Source organism: Neodiprion virginianus, chromosome 1 (assembly GCF_021901495.1).
Source record: "Neodiprion virginianus isolate iyNeoVirg1 chromosome 1, iyNeoVirg1.1, whole genome shotgun sequence".
NCBI classification, from domain to species: Eukaryota; Metazoa; Arthropoda; class Insecta; order Hymenoptera; family Diprionidae; genus Neodiprion; species Neodiprion virginianus.
The window spans coordinates 5,963,904-5,987,113 of record NC_060877.1 but is presented as its reverse complement, the minus strand read 5'-3'; the positions used below and the strand labels follow the sequence as shown (position 1 = coordinate 5,987,113).

Here is a 23,210-nt window from a genome sequence, read left to right as displayed (position 1 = left end):
AATCCTGAATTTTCGACATATTTCAGCAGGTGCTTTTTTCCTCGTATCTTCTCACCCGTTGATCCCACGCTTCTTTTGCTGCGTTTTCTGAGTTCCTTGGGATCCGATTGGTCGGGAAAGAGTCATACGAATTAATTCTGAGACGAAAAATTTTTTGGTCAAAAAAAAAGGAAGGCTAACCCCTTTGTATTTTTGGCGAAAATTTTCGCGATTTTCAAAAGTGCTGGAATAAATCAATTGTGGCACTATTTGGACGTAATTTTGCGAGAGAAATCGATTGGGCGCAGTCCCAATACGCTGCGATCAACGCATCGAAAGTTACAGCCAAAAAACGAAAACCTGAATTTTCGACATTTTTCAGCCGGTGCTTTTTTCCTCGTATCTTCTCTCCCGTTGATCCCACGCTCCTTTTGATGCCTTTTCTGAGTTCCTTGGGGTCCGATTGGTCGGGAAAGAGTCATACGAATCAATTCTGAGACGAAAAATTTTTTGGTCAAAAAAAAAGGAAGGCTATCCCCTTTGTATTTTTGGCGAAAATTTTCGCGATTTTGAAAAGTGCTGGAATAAATTAATTGTGGCAATTAGTCTTATAAGGATCCTTTGAATCGAATTTGAGAATGAACATTCTGGCTTCAAAAACTGCTTGAAATTTTTCCGTTGAAATGTGGCAGATTTCAAACAATGTTGCATCTTCCATGCACCATTTGGACGCAACCTTGCGAGAGAACATAATTGCACATAGTTCCGGTAAGCTGCGACCAATGGTTTGCAAGTTTCAGCAGATCAGTGCAACAATCGGAGGTTGAGATCGGATTGATTAATAAGAGATTTCTTGACCAAAAAAACCAGTTTTTGGTTTATTTTGAAAAAAATCCGTAGTAGATTGAATCCATAGACAGGAGTCAACGTCATACGCTGTTCAACTAAACCTAGAAATCATCGGCCTTCTTCGCACATAAGGCCGGTTCTACCAACCTTTTTGTAACCACTATTTTAATTCGTTTTGAAATTTCAAGACGTTATTTGCTAGAAAATCTGTGCTTCTCGTCAAGTGGTGTATACAGAGTTATCGTATTCACAAAATCATCATGATATTTACAAAAAATCGCACGTCAGTTAATCAAATTTTTATTTTCACACCCTCTGCTTAGACAAGTCAAGTAATATAATGAAACATATTGAATCTTAAACAATCTAGACCTAGTACACCCAACATAATGTTCAGTGACATACTTAAATATTAAAATTGATGAGTTTTTTTCGTGTAAAATACAATTATTATCATTCCGTGAGAAGATGTTCTCAACGTTGAGTGCTTTTCGCTATTTGTTCTTTGAGCACTAGGATACTCTGCCTTTGTTCTGGAGGAAGCATAGCAATCTGCTCATCTGATAATTGTAACACTTGCATGATCAATGCCGCCTGTAACATAGAATGAAAACAATTTCAAGAAATGTTATATACATGTAAAGACACAAAAAGTTGTAATATGTTTATATTCTTCACGTCTTAGATAAAGTTAGGTCAACAGTCTAATCTTTTGGTGAGTGCAGGGAAGGCTTACATAGCAGGAGCCTTTCATAAAATCACATACTATGACATTGTAAATTTGAACATTGGAAAGTCTTTGGTACCTTTTCCTGGTCAGAAGCACCACTTGGAATGTTACCAGCAGGCGACATCCCCGCCATTAACCTTGAGGTAGCAGTACTGGGTGTTGAGAGACTCAGTGGATTAGTAGGGTTAATACCACTTGTTGTAGGGGGTGGCACCGGTGTTGCCACAATGGGTCTGGGTGCGACAGACGTGACCCCAGGAGCCGGTGCTGTAACATCACAAACAAGAATTGATCTGGAAAAATTCATAATCTCGTTAAAGGAACACGAAACTAAATCGTAATCAGAGTTAAATTTATCTCATGAAATGTGGCGAGGGTAAGTCAACAGCATAGCATAATGCATTGCCGCAATAGCGAACGATACTGTACAAGCGAATCTTAAAATCTTCTTTAAGAATGAAATAAATTATACATCTCTATGCGTTCGATTTTTAATCATAATCCACAAACTATATGAAAAAACTCTTCAGAATGAAATTATATGAATGAGGAGAATGTATCTCTTCATCTAATCGTGATCGTTTCAAATTTTACAGTAGATATGCATAACCAGGAACCATCTTCAAATTCTCATGCAACTTTCGACAGTTACTTATAAAATCACTTTTTCACAAAAGTTACTGCTAGCACTGAGTTCTGATAAGTCAATAGTGGAAATTAAAACTCTGATTTGATGCTTACGATTAATTTTGGGAATTCGAGGATCAACTGGCATCCTAGGGTCACGTGGGTCTCGTGGTTCTCGTCCGAATCTGTCAGCTCTCGGATCACGACCGAAACTAGAACGAATATTGAAGTTACCGAACAATGATAAGTTATTGGGCTACATTCACGACAAGTATAATAGTAACACCTCTCTATACCCTCCGCTGGAAGAGTGCTGTAAAAGAACGCAAATTATTGATTATTTAATATCCCATTGGAAACAGAACCCAATTTATAATTATACTAACGGTTCTGGAAGAGCAAAGCTCTGTGATACAGCTCTGGGATCTGATGGAGGAGCTATAACTGGAGCGCTGACAGGAACAGGAGGGACTTGGGGTGGCCCTCGTAAGTCTTGATCCATTCTAGCCAGCCTTGGATCAATTTGTCTATCTAAAGTACGCAGATCCACATCCTGCCCTATAAATTTAATGAATAATTAGAAATCATATAATTGAATTTTCAACCTAAAAGTCGATACTCGATGGGTAAATTACAGAAAAAAATTAAGTTCCACTAAAATTGGGTCACGACGAATGACTTTCTGAGAATAAATATTTGAAATGAGTATCAGGAAATCTGGCTATATTCACCTGCAAAAATTGGAGCAGGTGGATTAACTGGTGTTGGTGCAGGTCTAGGAGTCCAGGGTTCTTCGATTCTTGGAACAATAGGATGCAGCGGTGGCTTATCATTTGGTAAAATAACACCAGGAATCGGGTTGGCTTTATGTAGCATATTGACTGCAGTTTGAGGGTCGACAATTCTCATCACAACTTGGGCCTGAAGCAAGGCATAAGCAAGCTGCGGGTTCTGTAGTAGCATTTGTCGTGCTTCGTTTGGATTATTTTGCACGCATAGCTTCATCTGCTTCATCAATTCAAACATCTGTTCAGGAGGTAACGATGCAACTGCTTTGCTTATAGCCTCTGGTGCCTTGTCTGCTTGAACTGCCTCGCCATAAGGATTTTCAGTGTTCTGTCCCTGAAGCAGGCTTTGCATTTCCATCCGACTTTTTTCTGTGCAAGCATTGTCCACTCTCAGTGTCCTTCCACCTATTTCATAGCCATTCAGGTTACGCATTGCGCTAAGCGCTGTCTCTTGATCCTTATACTCGCAAAATCCATATCCTTTCGGCTTTCCAGTTTCTCTGTCAAAAACCAGCCTGAGAAAAAGATACGAGAAGATATACACAAGTTTCAAAATAAATCAATAATAAATATTTTTCACTATGGAAATAATGAGATGCTAATAAAGTGTTAGATAAATTAAAACTTTTTAATGGATTTTTCCTGCCAATTCCTGTAAAGTAATTGTATTTTTTTTTTTTTTTTTTGTTTCACAATAAAAGACTGTTTGAGGTTAGGGTAAAGAACGTTACGGAGCATACTTACTTGAATGAGAGAACTGGTCCAACTTCGCTGAATATGTCCTTTAAATTCTCCTCTGTTGCTTCATACGGAATATTTCCGACTGAAAATTAATTGCAATCGTATTTTTGGGCGACTGAATTATCCGGTTAACAATTCATTGCGTTATAATTTAAAAAAAAGTTAATTCATAATTACCAAAAACACTCCGCATTGATTTATCCATCAGGGATTGATCTGAAATAGTTGAATTACTCATTTTTGCTGTTTTTATTTACGAATTTACAGATTTTGTTTATTGCTCGAATTCGAACGATACATCAACGTTTGTCACCCAAAGGACAGAAGACAGGTGTTTTCATTCGAACGTGATCAACATGCAACAAGAACACCGTGGGTTATTCAAAACTAAATTGATAATAAACTTGATAATAATATTTCCACGGAACGAAGTCATTGACTAGATATTTAGATAGATACTGATGATTGTCTTCCTAGCGGAATTTTCTGCAACTACTGAAACGCTCGTCTACGTTGTTCCGCACTTAATGCCGCGATATCAAGTGCCTGCCATTCTATTACCGACTGCTATTTAGGGTTAGGATGGTATTAAACTTTTGACCGAAGTAAACATTGTGACAGCAAGTAAATAAATAGTTGTTCGCTCGTAAAAATGTCAATCGAAATTGAATCCGCTGAGTACGTATCTACTCTGTACATAATTAATTATTAGTCCCGATCAAACTACAATATCTTCTTATTTCAGTGTTATACGACTGATTCAACAGTACTTGAAGGAGTCTAATCTTGTAAAAACACTACAAACCTTGCAGGTAATATTAAATTTATTCATAATCCTACGAGGAAATACTCCTTGTTAATTGATCAAACTGTTAATTTAATCCTCTAAATACTTAACCAGGAGGAAACTGGTGTCTCGTTGAATACAGTTGACAGCGTTGACGGATTTGTTACGGATATTAACAATGGACATTGGGATACTGTGCTTAAAGCGACACAGTCCCTCAAATTGCCTGATAAAAAACTCATTGATTTGTACGAACAGGTATTTAACAACTTTCATTGTTTACATATGTTTCCAAAGACGTAGAAAGTCAGGTGAACTGTCAAACCTATAACAGAAATCCGATATCACAAATGTTTATTCACAGGTTGTTTTAGAACTAATTGAACTAAGAGAATTAGGCGCAGCTAGATCTCTGCTGAGGCAAACTGACCCGATGATAATGATGAAGCAGCAGGAACCTGAAAGATACATCCATCTTGGTAAAACAGAATAACTAATACAACTTTCATAACTAGTTTCTTAACTGACAAGCTACAGATGTTTATTTAATTTTCAATTGAATAATTTTTCTCACCTTCCACTTTTCTCCAGAAAATCTTTTGGCACGGTCCTACTTTGACCCAAGGGAAGCATACCCTGATGGAAGTACAAAGGAAAAGCGAAGAGCTCATATAGCAACTGCTTTGGCGGGTGAAGTATCAGTCGTACCATCCAGCAGGCTGCTAGCTTTGCTCGGACAAGCTTTGAAATGGCAGCAGCACCAAGGGCTCTTGCCTCCTGGCACAACCATAGATTTGTTCAGAGGCAAAGCAGCTGTTCGAGATCAGGAAGATGAAAAATACCCAACTCAGTTATCTAAGCAAATTAAGTTTGGGCAAAAGTCACATGTTGAGTGTGCGAGATTTTCACCAGATGGACAATATTTGGTAACAGGCTCCGTCGACGGGTTTATAGAGGTGTGGAACTTTACTACTGGAAAAATACGAAAAGACTTGAAGTACCAGGCACAGGATAACTTCATGATGATGGAACAAGCCGTTTTATCAATGTCATTTAGCCGCGATAGCGAAATGCTTGCCGGTGGTGGCCAAGACGGGAAAATGAAAGTTTGGCGTGTTCAAAGTGGCCAATGCCTCCGCAGATTCGAAAAAGCACATGCCAAAGGTGTCACTTGTCTTCAGTTCAGTAGAGACAACAGTCAGATACTATCCGCATCATTCGACACCACTATAAGGTACGTCATTTTGTAAAAATAAAAATGATAAACTTTGGCAGAATTTCTTTCGCACAACCATTACATTTATTTTCACGTTTGACAATTTTTTGTTGCAGGATACACGGGTTAAAGTCTGGAAAGACATTGAAAGAATTCCGAGGCCATATCTCATTTGTCAATGAAGTAGTTTTCACCCCGGACGGTCACAGCATAATAAGGTGAAAAATTTATGTGACAAAATTAAGTTTTTTCCCAACACATAGTCTGCTTCTTCAAACTGATTGAAAATTAATAAACATTTTTGATCTGCAGTGCTTCCTCAGATGGAACAGTCAAGCTCTGGGGCTTGAAAACAACAGAGTGCATAGGCACATACAAATCTTTGGGAGCTGCAGATCTTACTGTCAACAGTATCCATCCGTTACCTCGCAATCCGGAACATTTTGTCGTTTGTAATCGATCAAACACTGTGGTAATAATGAACATGCAAGGACAAATAGTCAGATCCTTCTCCAGTGGAAAACGAGAAGGTGGAGATTTCGTTTGCGCCTGTGTTAGCCCGCGTGGAGAATTCATATACTGTGTTGGAGAGGATCTCGTTTTGTATTGTTTCTCCACTTCGTCGGGAAAACTTGAGCGAACCCTCAACGTGAGTACAACTAATGTCATTGATTTATTGAAACGAATACCTCGTTTCCTAGAAATTTCAAACGTAAGCCCTGTTATTCGATTTATTTTAATATTAAACTTGCAAGAGATAAAACTATTGTCAATATTGTTTTTCGCAGATCCATGAAAAAGATGTAATCGGGTTAGCTCATCATCCGCATCAAAACTTGCTCTGCTCATACAGTGAAGACGGACTTCTCAAACTGTGGAAACCGTAAATTTTCATATAAACATAAGCATTGTTGAATTGTACGATTACCCTTCTTATGCCGAAGTCAAATAGGCATATTCCAGACACGATATAAACTAACGAGCGGACTCCCCATCAATGCATATTCCATATGTCGACCATGTATTCTACCATTAGGTCATTAAATCATATGTTCTTAAATCTAATGAACAATCGTGTTATAATTTGTTGCGGCAAACTTAGAATTTAGGGAAAACCAGAAAATCGTACTATGAACATCCAAACGCTTAGGAATGTCTTTTAACTCTGATGATGGCAGGCTGGGTCCAGCCGAAAGGTCGCCAAATGAAACATGACAGTTTTATTCCGATCAAATATCGACCTTCCCGGCGGACTTCTCATTCATGGAAAACCAGAAAGTCAGAGCTTGGTTGGAGTTACAGAAATGGAAATGTTCCGCAGACTTTTTGAACGAAATTCAACTTGATGGCTTCCGAAGAACGAAGTAGCAGGTGAATTGCAATTTTTGCTCATCTGACATGAACCTATTGATATTTCAAAACTATTACATGTTCCTCTTCTTATAAGACTGAAGTGAATGTTCCGTTAACGGTTATACATACCATGCGTTTTCGTGGATACCCATCAGGGTACAAGTCTACTCTGAGCAGCGTAGAGATCAGTGGAGTGGACGAGTCGGATCTCATGGTCCAAATCAAAGAAAATATCCGAGCAATTTTTCTAATTGTCTTGGTGACACTCCCGACAAACAAGACCGTGAACACGGTCGGCTTGTTAAGAACCGGAAGTCGACAGGGCGTTCTCGTATATTCTGCTCGAATCATTTGGGGTACCATTAACCGTTCGTGTTTTTCCGTGATTACGAAGTTAAGAAAGGCAGTGAAAACTCAGAGGTCTGATTAGCCGAAACCAGAAAATTATACAGTTGATAAATTAAAGGGAAAGGTAATATGCCGAAATCTTTTAATGTATTGTATGTAATAATTGATTCATGAAAGTTGAATAATCGAATACAATTAGCGGCGGGCAGGTATTAGACTCCTAGTGAAAGAATAATTAATAGTTTCATTATAAATCAGAGTTTTTTCAACCTTTAACAAATCGACTAAATCTGATGTATCCGAGTTGCCGAACGAAATTTGATTATCTGGCTCGTTACTCGGATCTTCACGGTCAATTGCGAAAGAATATTGAAAGAATTCGTTCGGGAAAACTTTGAAAGAAATCGCAAACGCTGGATGTTTACGTCAGCGTTGCTAATTTCCAATTACAATGGAAAGAATATAAAAACGCGGCATGGCCAAGCCGGGAAAACAATTGGAATAATGAAATCCAGCGGTCGGGACAATGGGGAAAAAAGCCGCACCGCGTCGGAACCCCGACAGCGCGTCCAAACAGTTCTCAATGAAACGCGGCAGGCCGAAATACTATTCTCTTATTGTTTCAATTGACGTGGGATGCAGGTATCTGCGAGAGATGTCGGATTCGAAAATCTTACGAGCTGGATGGAAAGCGCGAAAAATGGTATGGAAGAGACGGACGTGGAATCGCGCAAGCATTGCCGTTAGAATTTCGTTCGGTAAAAATAAGTCGCATCTTCCAAAGGGACTTTCTCCGTTGGATAAGTACGTAGGTACCCTGATCGGCTTGTCTAAGGCGTAGCTGATCGTATCGACGAGAATTTGGCCCCCATATAAATTACATGGTGCCACTGTAGAGGTACACGCCACGTGACGTTGCCAAATTCTGACCGCTTGACCCACGCTCCCCAATAATTATCCACTTAAATGCCTCCAGAGCTGCAAGTAATTGTGTGGGAGTGTGAGAGTTAATTTGATAATTATATTATTCTGTGGATAGTTAATTGCTACCTTTCTATAAATGCAAATTCCCGAACCAAGTTCAAAGATCAACGCGAATCAGTTCCCAAATTTTCTCCTCCAACGCAACGAGCATGGCACAACTTTTGCATATACATACACGTATACTTTTAACTGCAGTTTTACGGTACGGTGTTTAAAAAGCTAAAGAATTACGAAGAGAATCTTCGAAGAGTTATTGCCATGCGGAGAGGATACGGCATGTAGCTGGCGGTTTTCTCGTTACTTCGAAGCGAGCCTTAGGCGGGCGAGGCGAGAAAGAAAGAGACGCGGAATCAAAAACCAAAGAGCCAAAGTCCAACGAGACCCAAAGTGTGGCCCAAGCCACGCCACGCGTCGGCCACGCTTCTCGAGCGCACACCTGGGCCAGTTGGGGCCAGTTGGCCAGCGAGGGAGCCAACGAGCTAATGCACAATTATTAACAAATTATGACCGCGAAATTGAGGATATTCCGGAAATCCGGAAAGCAAATTTTGCCATCAATAAGACCGCGAATCGGTATTCAAGTTGAGCTTTCCTTATACGTACCTCATTGGCTTTTCGCAAAATACTTGCTTTACTTTGCACGTTATACGTGAAAAACTGTCGCTATCGCGAAGCCTCTCTGTTTGGTGTGAAATTTCGAGCTTATAGATTAATTGTTAGCGAGTCGATTTTTACGACATACGAATTGATAAGTCGCAATATCCATGTACAAGTGATATAGGTTTAATATAACGTATCCATCGACGTGTTCACACTGCAAAAAATATGGATTCTTAATATACAGGTATTAGCCTGCAGGCGTGCGTATTTGTCACTTCGAACTTTGGGATGAAAAAGGCGTCAAAGTGGAAGCCTTACTAGATCGCGAAGACTGCGATAGCTACGAGTCCATGACGATATGGTGAAATAAAACTTGTACGTCATCTTAGGAAATGAATTTAATCGAGCGGATGTCCTTGGAACCCTCAGCTGAGACCAGCGACACGCAGTTCCTTCAATAACCAGGCTTCGCGAAACACTTTCGAAACGTAATTTCATATTTTTCATTGCAAAATATACTGCGGACTAATTTAACTTTCGTTCTCGATTTTGGGAAGCGAAAATAGAAATTCTGTATCAAATGGAATTATCATAGCGATGCGAATTAGCTGAGAACGAAGTAATAGGAGCCCGAAATTTGTTCAAATTAACCGAGACACCGAGCCAAAGGGTAGAGAGAATAGAAATTGAAAGTTGATCTTCGACAGAGACCTGCAGCTTTGTAGACGCCGTGAAGAAATGAAAGCCGGCTTATTTCACGGGGATATTGAGACGGGTACCGTTCATTTAATAACAGTGTCTGCAGGTATAACGTCGGAAGCTGCGGTAGGTCATGGCAGCAATCAGCGTTGCAATCACCTTCCATTTCAATATATCCGCTTACCCCGAGCCTTCGTCTCACAACCGTAATATACAGCTTATAGGTATAATAATCAATTTGATTAGATTCGTTCAATTGATATGTACGAACACCTCTTTCAGTTTATAAAAAAATTGTTTTCCATTTTCTCAAATTTCGACCCCGTGCCGGCAAAGTCACCTGACCTATACCTAATATCTCTATTAAGTGCGTATCATTTTTCCCGCTCCATAAAATTTCTGAGAAACATCATCAGGAAAAGCAAAGTTTTCTCATTTTTCTTTTTTTTCTCTTACGAGGGTGTGAAATAATATCCAAGATTTATCGAAGGCCATTTAGGAAACGGTACCTACGTCAAATCAAATCTAATTCAATTATAACCAGACGGTTCAGCGAGAGGCCCCGAAGCCTATTTTCTACCGAATGACACTGCAGCAAAGGAGACAGCAAAGTCAGGGGGGGAGGAGGGGTTACATAATTGAGCACCAAACAAACGAAAATGCCCCCAGGAATGTTGGGAAATTGAAAAAGGACAAATGACATTAAAGTCGCATTAGATATATGGGAGGAAGTAAAGGTTCCCCTGGGCTCATTCATTCTCCGCAAGAACTCGACGTGGGAATTGTGAGGTTCCCGAAAAAGAACCCGCCGGTCCAGCCCAGCATCTCTCGGAAATACGTGCGTCCGAACAAGCCACTTCCAAAAAAAAAAAAAAAAAAATCATCAAGATGCTACCATTTTTTTCCTGATTTATTTGATAATAGCGTCATTATTTCCACCGTCGATTACAGGTCGCAGAAGATGTCGGAAAATTGTGTGAAAAAAGAGAAAAAAGAAAGATTAAAAAAGAAAAAAAAAATTAACAAAACTGCAGGGGCTACGTCATGCCCTTGCAATTAGGGTAATTTAAGAGGTGAGAGTTGCGTATGCGGGTATGAGCAAACGCGTTTAAGCTTACCGCCGTTTTCGGTAAAATTACAAGCTCACAATTAGAGGCGGTGTGTATATATGTATACACAAGCAAGACGAGGGAGGTCATCAAGTGAGTCTAGAGGTAAGATATTAGTAATATCGGGGAAATGGTGATGGTTTTAGCGCTGTTGAAGGCGCCAGGACCGTCGATCGCGGGGCTGATAAAACCGGTAAACCCTCGCAGCCCGTTATTATAATATTTGCCGAACCAAAATATAGTAATTGCTTGTTTCTCGTGCCCAATTACCGTACGCTGCGTGCTCAGCTTATCCAGGTACTAACAAATGCTTGTATGCAACACGTGTTAAGGTATACAGATGAGGATAGTAGGAGGCACCGATGAATATGCCGAAGGTTATGATTAGGCCGAAAGAAAAGAGCGGATGCAATTGGGCGTCGGAGTGTTTAAATTTGTTACAGCTATGTAGTTTTATTATAATACACGCGCAGCGTGAAAATCTACCTGCGAGATAAAGTACAAACGATGACGACACGTTGATGCTGATTGGCAAATTTTGTTTCTTATTATCAAATGAGATGCTCGAATTTCAATTGAACAAAAATCGTCTTCTGCAGGGATTAATGTTATTTTATAAGAAGAATTACTGCGTCACAAGGTTCATTATCGATTATCTTTTCTTTTGCACTGGCACCGGAAGCGGTGAAAAATTTCTCACCGGAAAAAAAATGGTGGTGAAAAATTGTTTGTGGGGGTCTCGCTTTCTGCCACCCATTATAATGAAACCGAATTGAAATTGATGAATTTTCCTGCCGACGTGCGTTGCTGTCCCTCTGTTCTACGTGGATCGATCGATAATTTTCGAGACTAGAAATAGAAATTTTGCGGAAACAGTTTCGGAGATCCAATTTCCAAAGCTTTATAAATCGTATACTAAATTGATAAGTGCGCGTCGAACAGAAGCGGTGGTTCTTCAATTTTTACTCGACGATTCGTCAAGGATCATCCGCAGCTGTGTGCGTTATATTTCACTGGTGAAAAAAAAAAAAATTCTATGCGGTCAAACAAAAGCATTGTTCACAATTTTCTTTCCGTATTTTAAAACATGGCAGAAATACAATCTGTTAAAAATCATAGTACACTGAGAAAAATTTCATTTGTTACAGTAACTAAAAAAATTCAGTAAAACAGGTATCGTTAAAAAAAACTGTTTGAATATTGTTGGAATTACGAAAAACGAGGTACGCCTAACCATTTTGCGCTATCGTCGATCCTTTTTTGGTGATTGCAATGCAAAATCAGTTTGTTCGGCTTACTCTACGTTTTTAGTTAAACAAGGCTTTAACGTCAATTTATTGTTGCACAAGCGTTAAATTTTCGCAACAGTTGCAAGAAAATGTAGTAACAATGATCGTAATGAGAAAGAATAGTAACAGATACTAGACTTTCCGGTAACAGCTAGAAAACTAATTTTCATTTTGTACCTAGAACTATATTTTTCGATTGTGGTAAAAAATGAAAATAGTTATGGACTGAGCGGTAACCGGAACTAAAAATTTGTCTCGGTCTAGGTATACGTATGTATAAACAAGTATAAACATTATGTACAGTGCGGAGCATCGAAAGATGAAAAAAATGAAACTACGCAGGGAATTCAAGACGAATAATGATCCCGACGGGAATTTTGAGGGAAGCTGGGAGCGCGACTAAAAGGGATGTAAATCTAAGCCTGTCTTAGGTATGCGATATTCGTACGCGTTCTTCTGCTTCGAGTCCGAGGCAGAGAAGACTAGGGAAATTGATTACCTGCTCTTAAAATTTACTTCTTTCCGTCGTAACTAGCAAGCGACTTCCTGTGAACATCTGTAACTGTCATGGCGCTCCCAGGGAAGGTCCCACCCCCTCGTTTCGAGCTGCACTTTACCAACCCTAATCACTACCCCAACGCTAATTCGAACTTCGACCAGTGATTTCTCAAAGGGTAGCTCCCAGTTTCAAAAATCTCGTTTTCTGGGGCGGATTTCCTCTCTGCCCGTCTTCCCTCGTCGCTGTGTTATAAATTTAGGGCATACCTTTCAAAGTTTTCACACAGATCTATGCTCCGATTTCGTGAATTAACATCACCCGCATAATTCGCCTGAGTAAATGCCGCGGGAATTCAACGATCACGTATCAAGCTGGTTCATTAATATTTCATTAATCTGATGGGCGCTCACTCTGCCCGTCAGCTCATTATTATCTCCATCTCCGATTTGCATGTTGCCAAACATTTGCTCGGATAATATTGGCACGATGCGTTGTAACATTTTGTATTCAGTTTTATATTAATAACGAGATTGAAATGCTAAACGTTGGAACCGAAGTTGCAACCCTGCTACATTGAAACCCCTGAAATTGCGCAGCGAGATGTAAAAATAAAAGCGGTGAATAATTGTACAGGAAAAAGTTTGTAGGCACAACAGGATCACCCACGACGAGTGAAAATTAATAGTATTTGGTGGTAAAATTTGAACTGGTCCTTCCCACAAAATCCGGGGTCTCCACCCCTTCGGTCCTTTGTGCGTTTCTACCCTTCCAAAGATTTCGCACGCAACTTTTATTTATAGTCGACGGACACTCCCACGAAGCTTCACGCAGTGATCGAGTTTTAGTGCGGCAGGTCCCCATTTTTTCTTTTTCACTCCTCTTCGTCGTTTTTTTATCTATTTTTTATTTTTATATTTCTTTACTCTTGAGGAAGCAAAATCCGTCTTCCGAGGCAACATCACGCACGAAGTCCAACCGACGATTCCCATGGACTCGTGCAATTTAAGATGAGCAGATAAGTCCGCACCGCGTTTATGTACCCTGGTAAAATCCAGAATATAAAATAGCTGAAGCGTTTGACGGGGGCGAAGGGGTTAAGCGGATTAAATCGAAATTTCGTAAAATAAATCGAAAACATTTCCTCGAAGACCGGTGGAGTTTTTCTTACGTAGCCGAAACGGACGCAGAGGAAGGGGTGAAGTCGAAATCTCGACTCGTTCCAAGCTGTTCACCCCCCACCCCCCGGTCCTCTTATTAATCATTGTCCGACTACCGAGGTGACATTAAATAAGACATCGCCCTGCGACGTAAGTCACCGCCGCCACACTGTGAGATTAATTTGAGAAACTTTCATGGGTTGCCGTGGGGCCCGCGACGTCGATGCCGCGAGATAAGAAGAGTCACGCTGATGATTATGTCTCCGTTATGGTAAAACCCAGCAATAAGTCTCCTCGAGTCTCGTCGTTTCCCGGCCACAGCGTTAAACTTTTCTACCAGATTGTATTCCACCCACTACCGCGCACACATGTGTAGATTACACGTGTATACGCGTGCTCCTTTTTCTAAAGGCAAGGTGAAAAGCAAGGTTTTCAATTCCCTTCCTGCAGGGTGTTATAATTATCACTGTGAGGTCCGGAGTAGGGTTAATTTCACCCCTTGACCGAGTGCATTATTATATCCTGACTCCTCGCTGCTTCCATTCCTTTTTCTCAAAAAATTTCTCTCTATTTATTAATAAATCGCGTTCATTATTTGATGAAGTGCGGTGGGTCGATCTATCAAAGGTCGCTTGCCGCTGACTTATGTGGGGGCAGCCAGGCGCACCTTCTGATAAATGGTTCCCTAATGCCCACTGGTTCAGATCTTGTAATATATATCTGTTCGTGCGGCCAGCGGTCCAGCAGATATATTGCCACTGGCCAACCCTTATTTATAACTTATTCTCTCATCTCTCGAAGGATACGTTAGTGTCCTTCTGCGGTCGGTTGAAAATTTTACAAAATTACCTTACCGCCGTTCCTTTTCATTCGGCGCACGCGCGTTTTTCACCCGTCACAAAACGATTTTCAATTCGCACAGATCACGTGTGCCTTTTTAATTCAATAAGAGACGTTGTATCGGAGAAGGAATAATCATGATTATTATTATTTTTCTTCCAGGTAGCCAAAGACGCGCTAGTTTCTTTTTTCCTCTTCTTCGTCGCTCGGATCCTTTACGCATCGGCCATCGCCCGTTTCCCCGTGTATTTTTTGCAGGTATCTATAGAAGAGAGTTTTGAGGGTGGTTATACGCGGGATCGCTGACTACCTCATAATGGCGCTTGCTTGTTATTTGTTGTTGAAATAACACGCTGTCAGTTATGGGATATGCTAAATATACACCGCATTTCGAATGAGGATCGATCAAACGCCGTATATTGTGAATTGTAGAAGCTGCACCGGTGCTGAAAGGTTGTCCAGTGTGCACCCCCTTACGAGCTCCGACCCATACCTAGACGTCGTTTGACCGTCTCATTTTCCTTTCTCCCGCAGTGATGATTTTCAACATTTTAGAATCGATCCTCAAACCGAGGTTGCAGGGTGTTCGGGGCTCATCGCGTCACGAGCAGACCCGAACATCCAACAAAAAGGGCCAGACAAGAACTCTTCTTTTTAGTTCTGTCGCTGAATTTGATTCAGTGGCGTTAAGACGTGCGAAGAATTTGGCACGAGATTTTTTATTCCTCGTACCGTCTTCTTCCCTCTCGTTTACACCTTCGCCGGCTATTGCGTGGTTCTCTCCTTCTCTCTCTCTCTCTCTCTCTTCTCATCCCCGCGAGCCTCTCGGCGAGTCGATTATTTGGTCCAGCGAGTAAGTCAGTAACACTATGCGACCGCCGGTGTCAGCTTCTAAACTACACGACGAGAGAGTTTGTTTCAAGTTCGGACATTCCTTGATCAGAGGGACACCCAACACCCTCCAGTGTCGACACACCACCCGTAGCCGAGCCGATCGATGCCCAAAATATCGCGGGTGGTCCTCGGGTGGTCGACAACCGTGAGATCGTATCTCAATGAGAAGTAAGTCAACCCAGGTCATCCTGGACCAGAAACCGAGCGAACATGACCCCAAAAACCTATAACTCCAGAATACACCTTCGGACTGCGGGGTAAATAAAGGTCAGATAAAATCGGTACATTGTTCGGGCCTGGTCTTGGATTCGAATGAGTCGATCGCGTTGACGGTCGTTTCTTTTGCCATTTCTTTCTACACGTAGCTGTTACTCTGCCCGGTGCACCTCGGCATCAAACGCCTTTACAAACGCAGCTCCAGCCGACCGTGGGTGAGAAAATTCTTCAAGTGTTATTAAGAAGCTTTCTTCGCGGTACCCGTGCACCAAACTTGGTCCGAGTTCATTAACACCGTGCTTGCACCGTAAGTGGCGTTCTTTGCTCAACGCGATATGGTTAACGCCCGATTGATCATCGCTGGGAAAATACCTGTGAGGAGGGATTGTTGAGTTTCAAGAAGCTCGTTCGCACGTAAAACTCGCAGGCATATTGGGTTATATGTAGGTACTACCTGTACGCGCGACTCGATTACTTGTACAAAGTGTTCAACGAACCAGTACGCACACCGCGGTGCCTTCGCATGCGAGTGCATAGCTGGTGATACGTGCACGAGCACAAGGGAGGCAGAAGCATCGCGAGCGTGTTACGAAAAATTGGACCATTGAGGTGAGTGCATGCATGGAATGAATCACGGCACGATGTACGTTCGGTTGAAAGTAACGACCTACCACCTTCTCGTCTGTTATACGAACAATGGCCGCAGCGTTGAGTGGCGTAATTGCCGGCACTCGATAAACGGAGAGAAATAAAGAGAGAGCACCATCGTTCTGCCACCGGACTGCATGTTCGATAACAAACACATACTGCACAGTTGCACAGGTATGGGTGTAGTACACAAAAATTTGTACCAAAGGTACTCTGTTCTGTGACGAGATTTCTTCGACCCTTGTATCAACAATGCGTTCGCAAATATTATTCGCTGCCCGTTGTTTAGCTTCGGAACAATGGAGCGAAGGGGTGTCGATACGAGGGGATGCTTTGGTACCACGTGACGAGGGTGTAAAGCGATAGTGGATGTTGATCGCTGGCAACGGGGATCATCGGGTTTTTTTCATTCTTACGAATTATCGTCAGGTTTCGTAATTCGTTTTTATTTCGCAACTCGTACGTGTACCTTGAAATGAAATGGAAATACGGGATAAAAATATACCGTGATTAAGTGATCTGAAAGAAAATTGACCGGAGCTTAAAGCTCTTGACTTTTTTTTTTTTTATCTCACTCCTTAGCCGACAGACCACAGTTCTATGGCTGAATATTAACTCGTTTTTACCGGATAATCAGACAGTGTTGTAAAGGTATAATTCCTGGCGACAACTGTAGCGTAAGTTCTTTGTCCAGGAAGAGTGAAAGAGAGAAATAGAAAGAGAGGGAGGGAGAGAGAGAGAGAGAGAGAGAGATAGAAGGGGGTCAGCGGTGGGACATAAGAAGAACCGGCTTAGGGTGCAGAAGAGAAGCTGAACCGTGTGAACGGATTATTAGTTGCATCTGCATAAATCATAGGACTTATAAGGATCCGGATCTAACAATATGCGAGTCTCGAAGTCAGTGGCGCTCCGATCAAAGGGCTGCTTCTTTTTCTTGCAGGAGAGGTAATAATTCAGGAAGCAACCTGAATGCGATATTAACGAAATAAAAGAACGTTGTAAAGATGAAACCGATACAATATACTGTAATAATTTTCACCACACGTTTGTCATCGAGCCGCGTATTATAAATTTGTACAGTTTAATGGATTTTATTAGAATTTAACGTGACTAATGCGCCGAATCGTTCCGTGTTATCCTTGTTTTTGTAATACCGTTGCCTTTATTACATGCATACGTCAAAGTGTATGAGTTACGTGCGTTACGCGGGTTCCGACGTTACAACTAATTATATTATGAACATATCTGATAAATAATTGGGAGCAAAGTCGCGTCGGAGATTCCGAAAGGTTCGAATACATTCAGAGTTATCGTAATATGTATAATTTGTGAACGTAACTCGAGCACTGCACAGCTTCGGTATATAATAGCAGGTGGACCCAGGGCATTGTATTTTAATTCAGCGATGAAAGCTTGCGCGTATCATGCAAAATTATGCTAACATATTCGCTTATCTTTTGATACATTTGTCAGAAACAGCAGGTGAGCTTCATACTACCGTTGTCCTATGTACCTCACGGTGACAAATCGACTCGATCCGTAATTCTGTAATATAGGGTAATTCTACTTGTAACATGCATTTATGCTTTAGCAAGAATCAGCCCAAAACATACCGAGTTACGCGACTCTCAGCTACTTCGTTGATTTAAAAATCAATAATCAATCGAGTCGGCGGTGCAGGAGCGAAAAATTTTGCCTTAGAGTTGGAAAAATGTCCCCGTGCAATAATTTTACGTTGGTCCGTGTATAATTTGCTCGAAGCATCCGATGTCGCGAATTTCGAACATCGATATAACGACACGGTCAACGGTCACTTAATCAAAAATTCTGAGTGATTCTTAAGAGTTTTTTTTCCCTTGAGCGCTGGCCACCCACGTGGTATTTAATAATTCATAAGCATAGACGCTATAACATCTCTATTTGCAAACTGAAATCTTAGCAGGCAGCCGCCCCCGGAATCATCAACGAGTTTTTGACCTATCTCATAAATAACTTTGAGTTTCGGTCAGAACGCAGCTATTTTTTCGGTGTAGGTACCATACCTTATACGGACGTAGAAAGAAGTTTATGCTCTATTTTTAATTATACCGAAAACCCGCCCAAACACAGAACTACTTTCGCCCAAAATTCTCCGCGATCAGACACGTCGTCGTTTCTTTCCGTGATCTCGCATACAAAGTTGCGCCCATTTTCCACCTTCACAATCCTGAAGGCATAGCTCTGAAAACCATTATAACTTATCGGAGAACACAGTGTAATTATCACCCATTGACGTGAGATTTCACGTATTTGACAAGTTAATATCGCGGTATACCCTTTTTCCGATATTAAACGCGTTCGATTCTTTCGTTATACGCGTATAATAACAGGCTGCAGTGAAAGCGTATACAGCCACAGATCCAAGGGTGACCTTCTTCACGCGATGAAAAGCAAACAGAAAAAAAGAAAAAAAAAAAACTGTTTGTTAAGAAAATTTAATTGCTTCGTTATATCTCGTGCGTGTGTACGTTATATTAACAACGTCATAAGCATCTGGCCGTTGGCCAGTTTAACGTTATTATATACATATATTCTCTTTCACACGCAATGGAACAAAGTTATGGCCAAAATTCGTTCGGAATGAGGCAGAATCAAAAGGACCCTCCCCTTCTCCTTCTCCTCCTCTCAAACCATTTACACTCTAACCATAATTTCTAGAACTGGGCTAAGTTCGTCCAAAGACAAAACAGAACAAATATGATAATTACAAAATACACAATACACGGCATAAGATTCATTAGATGATTAAAGTAAGTAAATTCTAAGCACACTGGGAAAACTGTATGTGCAACCAATTTAACGTGAATCAACAATAATTAACTAATCAAAAGGACTCGTCCTGAGCGTGAGGAAGTGGTCCAATTACCTGGTAATCAGCGTACGATATTCAGCCGCCCGTATAACGCGTGAGCAAAGTATCGCGTTTCAAGGTGCGAACTGCATCTTCGGTTGCAGCAAGATTTCATAATTGCCACACGAGCTTGCGACGAGCAACGGTTTAATAATTTGGAAAGGCCGAGGGAGATGCGAAACTAATTACGTCGAGCATTCGAGACTTCCGATATTTGCCGTTCGTTCAGTGCTCTGAAATAATTCGGACACGTGTTTGGATCTCGGGGTTTCACCGCTGCACGTGGTCTAGAAAAGCATTCCTGTCATCGTGCCCGGTTTACACGCAGGTATAATGATCAGCGAACAATTAAACCCGCAGGCCTGTGTACAAACACGTGCCGAAATGAACGTGCTGGGTTTATTATAAATGCATTAAATTATATCGTTGGACAAATTTGATAATTTTTTTCATCCAACGCGAAAGTTGCTTCATGCATATTGTATAATCAGACGCGAAGTGCGACGTCGAAACGACAATTCGGTACGTATAATGCAATATGTTATACATATATGTATGTATAAGAGCTGAACGGGTTTTGGCGACGCCTAAGGCGGTTTATAATCAGGGTTAACAACCGGCTGAAAAACAAATAACTCGTAGGGACTACGCGGGGAGGAGAAATCTGTAATGCTAATACAAACGCTGCACCCCAATTTACTAAACCAACGCCCTGGACGCAGCAGCATAGGTATCGTTTCGTTCTGCATTCGGGCCAATTCTTAAACGGTATTATACACCAGTTATAGCTATCATCAAATATTTATTCAATTATCCACCGTAATCTTATACTCGACCGATTAGCTATCTTATTGATTCGTAAATTATCGATCCTCATTCAAGTTTCGTCAAAACGGAGAGCAGGGAGGAAAATACTCGAACGAATTATTCACCGAGACGGTTTTTCGAGGGGAATTATAATTCGTGCGAAATTTTTCCCTCTTACTTTACGCGCCGGCGGGACGAAAATAAACGCAAGTTCATCGGATCCAAGGTTAAAGAATAAGATAATGAAAAAGCACGAAGGAACGCCCCTTTGTTGGTTTATAAGCGTTTTATCGGACTATCAAATAACACTGATGCCGACTCGATCTAGCTTCGTATAATTAGAGGGAATATATAATAACAGCCTTCTCCCAACAACTTAACCTTAATTGCTTTATTAGATTAGCCGATCACCTCTCCGCGAACCAAACCCAGAGTCGTCTTGCACCGTCTGCCTCAAATTTTACCTGATGCGTTATATGATAATGCATTAAGCTCGCGTGACCGTGAATACATGCTTTTCAACAATATAATAAATACACAATACGCAGCAGCGATCCCGACCATAGATACATTCTTCAACTTGCGTTCAATTTGGCCTCGACCAATTTCTCACCATCAGGTTGACACAGCGGTAACCCTTGGGATTGAAAAAGTACACGGCAAGAATTTAGGAAGATATCAAATGCTGCCGAGTTACGTTTAGTCCGGAGAGGATGTAGTCGGTGTTCAAGTAATTCGAACCGTTCTATAGTTTACACGCAATTAAAACGTTAGGTGCCGATACTAATTGAGTCCGACATTTTCAGCGGAATTCCGTACTTTTGTAAAAGCGATAAGCATAGTTAAGAAAAAAAAAAAAAAAAACTAATCAACTTATTCAATAAAGATACAAACGTCAATTTTAAGCAATTAAAGCATCGATAAATAATCGGCAAATATTAAAATACAGTGAATTGCGTAACATCGCATAATTCGCTGAGAAATTAACGTTCAACCATCGTCACTTTATGAGCTGTACTCTGAATTGAACATTTTGTATAACGTACCGACCAGCAGTACAAGGCAAACCGTTAAAAGTGTGTCGTAAACGACGTAGGCGTTTCGCCTCGTCCTTACGCCTTGTGCGATATTTCATTTTATTTCCACCGTTGAGACATAACGTGCATTAATACTGTATGTATACACGTGTTACTCAAACCTCGGTTCAAACTCACCACCGAGCTACGAGTTCGCGTGATTTGTGACCAGAAACAAATTGCTGTGGGTTATGAATTTTACACCGCTTCTCATTCGCAGCTAATTATACTTGGGTGTCTTCATTTTCCCACCTCGCCCACCGCACGCGCTGATATTGCCCACCTCGCGAGGCACGTCGTGCAATGGCGAAGTAGGAGAAGAAATTATAGGCAATATTTTTTTTAAACAAATAAATAATCATAAAATTTTTCGTTGCCCGGTATTATTCACGTTGTTATATTATTGTTTAATTAAATGAAAAATTATGCGTCGTACAGGAGGTGATGGCGAGATAAAGTTACAGCAGGTGAATAAGCGTGAATAAGCGGAGAGTAAGCGAGTAGAAAAATGTTAATTTGAATAACCGCAAGATATGGTGTCGAATTTTTATTATAATACCTAACACCGAAAGTCAATCGAGTGTGTCGTTGATAATGGAGCGTGTACGTGTGCGTTGGGTGCGCGGCATGCCGAGGTTAACGTTTGCCTTTTCAAACTTTTTCTTACGCTCTTTCGTCTTCTCGCTCTCCCCCGGTGAACGAAAGTCGAAACTGGACTTTGGCCATAATTCGGAGCGCTTGGTCCATATGGGACAGGAAGCCGTATAACATAGCGCCGCGACAAAAGGCTTTTGGGCACCTGCTGGATCGCCGGATCGCACAGATGCTGCTTGCCGCTTGATTATACAAATGAGTTGCTCACCGGAACCACCCGCCGCTCTTATATATACATATAGACAAATACCGACCTTCCGTAAGACGCAAGGAAGACTTAAGCCTTGGGCCGTTAGACATTGCGGAACCCAAGGATCGTGGTTCGGCCAGACCGTGTTCGAAGGGATCCGGAGAAGCATCCGAGGGCGATTTCGCCTCTCAAACACCGACGAGCTTCGTGCTAATTGGTAAAAGCGCAATTATTTTGTTTCATTTTACCGCGCCAGGTCCGTGTCACTTAATTTTTCACACAAGTATAATCCTTCAGTGTTTGCAGCGTGAAAATATCTTTTCTCTTCAATCGTTTCTGTCCGAATTTCCTCCCCCTCACCCCTATTCCTTAATTTCCGCCATCAAGTCCCTAATTCGGATCTTTGGCCGTAAATCAAACCGGGTCTAATAGCCGAAAGGGCTAATCTAATGACCGAGGAGCTTGTGATAGGTTGCAGTGTGAATTTTTTACTTCGGTGTATGTGTATTTATGAGAGAAGCGAACCAGCGAAATATCCCGTCTGCGTTGGGTTAACGCGCCTCGTTCGCGAGTCTAGGTGTTTCATTTTATATAGACGCGTCGAAAGGATCTGACAATACGAGTCTAGCTTCAGCTATATTTATGAGTTGTGTCAGGCAAAAGTGGGGAAAACCTTTGTCGGCTTTTTCCCGACGAACTGACCGTGACGTTTCGGGTCATCGGTTTTGTCACATTTTCCAAAAAATTTTACCCCAAGATCGGTTCAGCTTCCCACTCGCGGCTCGAATCAGCCTTTGTCTTTAATAGACTGTGGCTAATACCTCAAAGGACCGTTTTAGGATCCGCTCCTAATAACCGAAGAGACTTGTACCTAGACCATGACCATTCGGACTTGTTTCAACCAATTACCAGCTATTTTGAAAAAGAGCGAAACCTCAATTTTTGTCTCTTGTCTCCGCTGGATGTATAATTACCAGGTTTCAGGTACCTGTGCCATAATCCGTCCAATTATTATTTCCTCCATTTTCTCTCCCGCAATTCTCTTCGAGCCTACAAAGACTTTTTTCGCATAGATCAATTAATAGAGTAATTACATGGTCTCCCAGAGTATATTAGACACCGGCAAACGGCCGATAATTTGGCATTCTTTTTCCATCTCCTGTTTCTTATACTCGACGTTGCGTTGATATTTTCACGACCTGGAAAACCCGCAGAGCACGATCGTCATTATTCCAGCAGC

General features: G+C 41.3%; 2 protein-coding genes across 5 annotated transcripts; one reads left to right on the top strand and one right to left on the bottom strand.

Annotated features, from left to right (window-relative positions):
* Window positions 1-1,112: 1,112 nt before the first annotated feature.
* LOC124301001 (cleavage stimulation factor subunit 2) lies at window positions 1,113-4,092 on the bottom strand. Of its 4 annotated transcripts, none has more exons than XR_006907380.1 (8): window positions 3,892-4,092; window positions 3,718-3,796; window positions 2,917-3,488; window positions 2,572-2,743; window positions 2,472-2,498; window positions 2,300-2,397; window positions 1,635-1,851; window positions 1,113-1,422 (listed from the first exon to the last, which is right to left on the bottom strand). XR_006907380.1 is itself a non-coding variant. In XM_046755581.1 (8 exons), exons 1-8 carry the CDS (start codon window positions 3,950-3,952, stop codon window positions 1,303-1,305), a joined length of 1,320 nt encoding a protein of 439 aa, XP_046611537.1. In that variant the 5' UTR covers window positions 3,953-4,089; the 3' UTR covers window positions 1,113-1,302. The 4 variants fall into 4 exon arrangements, 2 of the variants coding, with proteins under 2 accessions (XP_046611537.1, XP_046611547.1); XM_046755581.1 differs by having other exon boundaries at window positions 1,635-1,825; window positions 3,892-4,089; XR_006907381.1 differs by lacking the exon at window positions 2,472-2,498 and having other exon boundaries at window positions 3,892-4,091.
* A 139-nt stretch (window positions 4,093-4,231) lies between these two features.
* Window positions 4,232-6,782, top strand: LOC124300992 (WD40 repeat-containing protein SMU1). The gene is made up of 8 exons (XM_046755570.1): window positions 4,232-4,392; window positions 4,460-4,526; window positions 4,616-4,759; window positions 4,866-4,980; window positions 5,093-5,735; window positions 5,834-5,935; window positions 6,030-6,366; window positions 6,506-6,782. Exons 1-8 carry the CDS (start codon window positions 4,367-4,369, stop codon window positions 6,602-6,604), a joined length of 1,533 nt encoding a protein of 510 aa, XP_046611526.1. The 5' UTR covers window positions 4,232-4,366; the 3' UTR covers window positions 6,605-6,782.
* The last annotated feature ends 16,428 nt before the right edge of the window (window positions 6,783-23,210 follow it).

Bases quoted from the DNA above. Each gene is read 5' to 3' on its own strand.
- LOC124301001 (XM_046755581.1), bottom strand. From the start codon at position 3,952: ATGAGTAATTCAACTATTTCAGATCAATCCCTGATGGATAAATCAATG. The intron at 2,744-2,916 runs GTGAATATAGCC...TTAAATTTATAG, and splicing joins ACCTGCTCCAATTTTTGCAG to GGCAGGATGTGGATCTGCGT. The intron at 2,398-2,471 runs GTGTTACTATTA...TATTCGTTCTAG, and splicing joins CCAGCGGAGGGTATAGAGAG to TTTCGGTCGTGATCCGAGAG.
- LOC124300992 (XM_046755570.1), top strand. From the start codon at position 4,367: ATGTCAATCGAAATTGAATCCGCTGA. The intron at 4,981-5,092 runs GTAAAACAGAAT...ACTTTTCTCCAG, and splicing joins TGAAAGATACATCCATCTTG to AAAATCTTTTGGCACGGTCC. The intron at 6,367-6,505 runs GTGAGTACAACT...TGTTTTTCGCAG, and splicing joins AACTTGAGCGAACCCTCAAC to ATCCATGAAAAAGATGTAAT.